This window comes from Monopterus albus, unplaced genomic scaffold, assembly GCF_001952655.1.
Source record: "Monopterus albus unplaced genomic scaffold, M_albus_1.0 scaffold212.1, whole genome shotgun sequence".
NCBI classification, from domain to species: Eukaryota; Metazoa; Chordata; class Actinopteri; order Synbranchiformes; family Synbranchidae; genus Monopterus; species Monopterus albus.
The window spans coordinates 415,689-420,086 of NW_018128092.1; the positions used below are offsets into that span (position 1 = coordinate 415,689).

The 4,398-nt window shown below is 44.2% G+C and overlaps 1 protein-coding gene across 1 annotated transcript in view; it reads left to right on the plus strand.

Moving 5' to 3' along the window:
• The window catches only part of znf217 (zinc finger protein 217), a 7,147-nt gene extending 3,688 nt beyond the window's left edge, over window positions 1-3,459 (plus strand). The window contains 4 exon segments of the mRNA XM_020618999.1: window positions 1-219; window positions 383-490; window positions 611-1,945; window positions 2,064-3,459. The exon segment at window positions 1-219 is cut by the window's left edge and continues 83 nt beyond it. Coding sequence (XP_020474655.1) covers window positions 1-219; window positions 383-490; window positions 611-1,945; window positions 2,064-2,170 — 1,769 coding nt within the window. The 3' untranslated portion in view covers window positions 2,171-3,459.
• Window positions 3,460-4,398: the final 939 nt, after the last annotated feature.

The following is a 4,398-nucleotide window of genomic DNA, read 5'->3' on the forward strand; positions in this document are numbered from 1 at the left end:
AAGAAAGGCCAACCACTTGTGAGGAATGTCAGAGAACCTTCAGGACGTACCACCAGTTGGTTCTCCACTCCAGGGTGCACAAGCGTGAGAGAGGCGGTGAAGAGAGCCCGACTTCTTCTGTTGATGGGAAGTTGTCGAGAGTAGGCTCACTGGAGCATGCAGAGGACGGCTGTGAGGAGGGGTTCGAGGAGGGAGCGGTGACAGAAAACCTGTGTGCAGGTAAAGTCAGGGATCATTACACATTCATGCTTCACTCATACGTCTTAATTATGATTTAGGAATTGTTTTATACAAAGACCTCTTATTACCAAATGATGAGGGCGATGAGACTGTTTTATTCCTCTCTGTGTATTCATTTATGAGTTTGGGTTAATTTTCACAGGTGAAGATGGGTCGAACCGCTCCAAAGTCAGATCAAAAGGATGCAGTTACTGTGGCAAATCATTCCGATCGAGCTATTACCTTACAGTTCATCTGAGGACTCACACAGGTACATGCAGCATATTTGGCTTGAATGATTTAATTACAAACATGAGACTTTTAATTGTCTACAAAAGTCAAATTTTGTCACTGATAGTTTTAACAGAGTTTATGCCACTGTTTATTTCAGGTGAAAAACCGTACAAGTGCGCTTACTGCGACTATGCTGCAGCCCAGAAGACTTCCCTGAAGTATCACCTGGACCGTCGTCACAAGGACAAGCCTTACGTGGAGATCCCCAGCAGACCTGTGCCTTCTGTTCCCTCCCCTAATGATGGAAATGACAATGAAAATCCTTACCCGAATCGAACCAGACTCTGGGTTCCTGAAGCCAGCTCACGCGCCGGAGGAACACCAGTGGAGGGATTTGAAAGCCTTGGCAAACCACTTGTTCAGATGAATTCTGAGAAATTAAGTGCTAAATCTGCTTGCTCTCTGTCTGACGACACGCTCATAGAACGCCCTGTACCTGTTAACCTGAAGATGGAGAGGGAGGAGATGAAAGAGGAAAACTCCGAAGTCCCATTAAATCTGTCTTTAAAAATGTCTCTTTCCATCCCTGCCAGTGTAGAACCCAGAGCGGCATTAATTCCAATTGCCTGTTCATTTTGTGCATATAAAACCATGTACCCAGAGGTTCTGATAATGCACCAGAAGCTGTCTCATAAAGACAGGTCAGACAGTACCAAAAAGAATCGATTTAGAGGCAGTTCATACCAGAAACGTCATACAGGTTGCCCCCCTGCGCTGAATGGCAAAGATGTCACCCCACTTCCAATGATTGACAGGCGCCATCCACGGAGAACCAAATCCCCACCCCCCCAACCTGCAAAACCACAAGAAGACACGCCTGTTAACCCACCTGTTAACCCACCTGTTGTCCAGGACAGCCAGCGACATCGACACAACACTGATTCACATCCCACACAGGAATCCTCCAGGTACACAGAGCTCATGAGGAAGCCCACCGCAAGCAGCAAGTATGTAATGGACCGACCAGGCCCCCCCGACAGACTGGGAATTGGTGAGAGGAGTTACTCGGTGAGAAGTGATGTCATCTGGAACTCTGATGCCGCCAGGCTGTGCCTGTCGAGCCGATTTGGTACCCTCCCCCCGATGAGTTTTGGAGAGCCTTCCAGCAAGAGGTTGAAGTTCTGCGTACCGACGGGCAGGGAGGCGGATCCCAGTGAGAGGCCTGGCTTTAGGGGAGCAGCAGGGGATGGATCCAGCAGGCTGATGATCTCAGGGAGGAGTGTGAGCACCACATCACATGGGCTGAGTACATCCCCAGGTCCAGAGACCGTGGGTCCTGTAAAGAATACATCAGCCGCTATTGGAGGAGGGTTGGACACAGACTGGAGCAGGATGAGCCTTCTGCACTCCTATGCACCCAGCGAGCTGGCATCTCTCTATCACAGCACACCAGCGAATCCCAGTCACGGAGGACTGGCCAATCCAAGAGCAGGTACGTGTTAGCTGGTGCAGGAAAGGTACATTCAGTAGGTGTTTTAAAAAGATCAAACTAGACAACCTGATATCTGCATATTCTAGCAGCAGAGTTAACATTAAGGATTTTTTCTCAGGGGGCCGAACTGTGCTGTACCAGCGCTTGCCCGCTCTGCCCAGCCTGCAGAGGAGAGAGCCCTCGGCTTTCTCTAAACACTATAGGGCCACTGACAAAAGTACCTAAAGTGGCACCGCGGGCATACAGTTGGACTTTGTTTTTTGTCTTTTGAAACTCTGACCAGAATCTTTACCTGGTACTTGTAAATGAGTCAAGTCACTTTAAAAAAGAAAAAGTATATTTTCCTCTCTAGACTGAACTGTGCTGCTACTCTGAAAATATGTTCATTGTACAGATTTAAGAAGAGAGATGGTTTGTGCTCAGAATATTTCCTTAATATTTTTCCTGTACTTTAAAATGTATGTTTCATAGACATGCCAGGGCTCAGGCTTTCAGTGTACATATGCTTGAGTGGAAAGGTGCAGCCCATCTCTCGCTGAAGATACTGCTGCACTGACGTGCACTGTGATTTGTTTTTGGTTTTTTTTTCCATTCAGAAGTGTTGCTTAACCTGACATGCTTGACCCAAGCTAATGTTCACATACCTGTCTATGACATAATCAAATGTGTATGAGGGATGACAATAAATATATGTAATTTTCAGTACATACAATAATATAAAGTAAAAACCTAAGAAAAACTTGTGTGAAAATTGGCTGTTCTGTTCATTCACCGCTGATGTTCGGACAGTGATTAGGCACCGTTTTCAGTTTCTTTTCCAAAGCACTGGAGGGGGGGGGGGGGCTTTCTGTGTATTAACTCGATGGCTTCAGCCCAATGGTTTGCTAACAGGCCACAGGTCTGGTGAAGAGGTCTACCTCATGTTGCGCTCTAAACATTATTTTTGTAAAGCTGCTGTAGCAATCATGTCGGCAAGTTTACATGGACCTGTGTCGGGCCTCGCAGTGTTTGTCAAACACCTCATAGCACAAGCTCATCTGGTCGCGCAGATTAGCTACTACTGAGACAGTAGTGTCTAATGGCACATGATGAACTGTAATAGCCTAGGTTGTGTGTTAATTTTTAATATACTGTTCTTGGTATTTACAGCTGTATACAGAGCACATCGTTATCGTTTTCCCTTTTGAAATGGAAAATGGCTGTCTTCTGCTTTAGTGCTGCCTCATATTGGTAAAGTGTAAAATGTACCAAATTCCTTGGAGTTGTGTTTGTATGTGAAGTAGTCGTGCTGTATCACTTGGACTGGTGATAATGTGGATGAAGGCTCAATTGTACACTGAGCAAAGGTCTCAGGTAAACATTTTCAAACAGTTTTGTCTGTGTCATTTCCTATTTTTTCCACCTTGAATGGCTTTGGTTAAGCTATTTGTGTTTTTGTATTCACATTACAATGACAATTTTGTTTGACACATTTCTATAATAAAGGGAGGATCTAACACCTCTGTGGTATAATTTATTTTTTGATTGGCACTCAAAATCTTCATGGTTTTTCTTGTCTTTGGAAGAAAACGTACCAAGCTGCAGTTTGTGGGCTCTGCATGCGGCCAGTGAGACCATATAATATGACGCACCTTTCTGTAATTTGGACAGGCAGAGGTCACAACTACATTCAAAATATATGGATCCCACTCGTATTTCTAATATTCATTAAGACTTTGCACTGTACCATTTTTTTTCCACCACTTAATGCTGTTTATTGCGAAGAGCCCATTTAGCTTCAGCTGTTGTGGTTGTTTGTCTTCTTGGGGTCTGTCATGAAAAAATAAAAATACAAAAAAAAAAAAATCACCTTGCTTGACCTATGTTAACTAATTTATTTCAACTGCAGTTTGAAACCTGATGTGACCAAAAGGTCCCAGCGGCCTGGTTTCTCCAGGGGCACTGACCAGAAGAGCACCAGTTGGACCTGGATAAATTCACTGAATTGTTTTTACACACCCACTCATCTTCCTTTTCCATCTCTCTCTTCAAGATCTCAGCTGTATCGTCAGTTGACTGCATTATACAGTAAATGCTATTGCAGTAATGTGCTAACCATTTCAGAGTAATGCTTTTAACAGTATTTTTTGGCATGAGAATTTATCATTGGTAAGAATATGTGTGGATTTATGGACTGAACAATATGTGGTGTCTATCCTCTTTCCCCATCAATGACTCAGATCGACCACTAGAGTGCATTATTTACAAAGTCTAGATTATAGCCTGGGCAGATTTGGGTGTCAGACGTTTGCACGTGCAGTCTGAACAGACTTACAGCAGAGCAGGTTACCTCATATACTGGATTTGCAAAACGCAGCATTGCTTATTAGCCACATGTTTTCATTCTGAAGATTAAAAATGCCGCCACATGGATCTCTTTAGTTCAGTCATAAGTATGCTGCACTTGTTGCCAC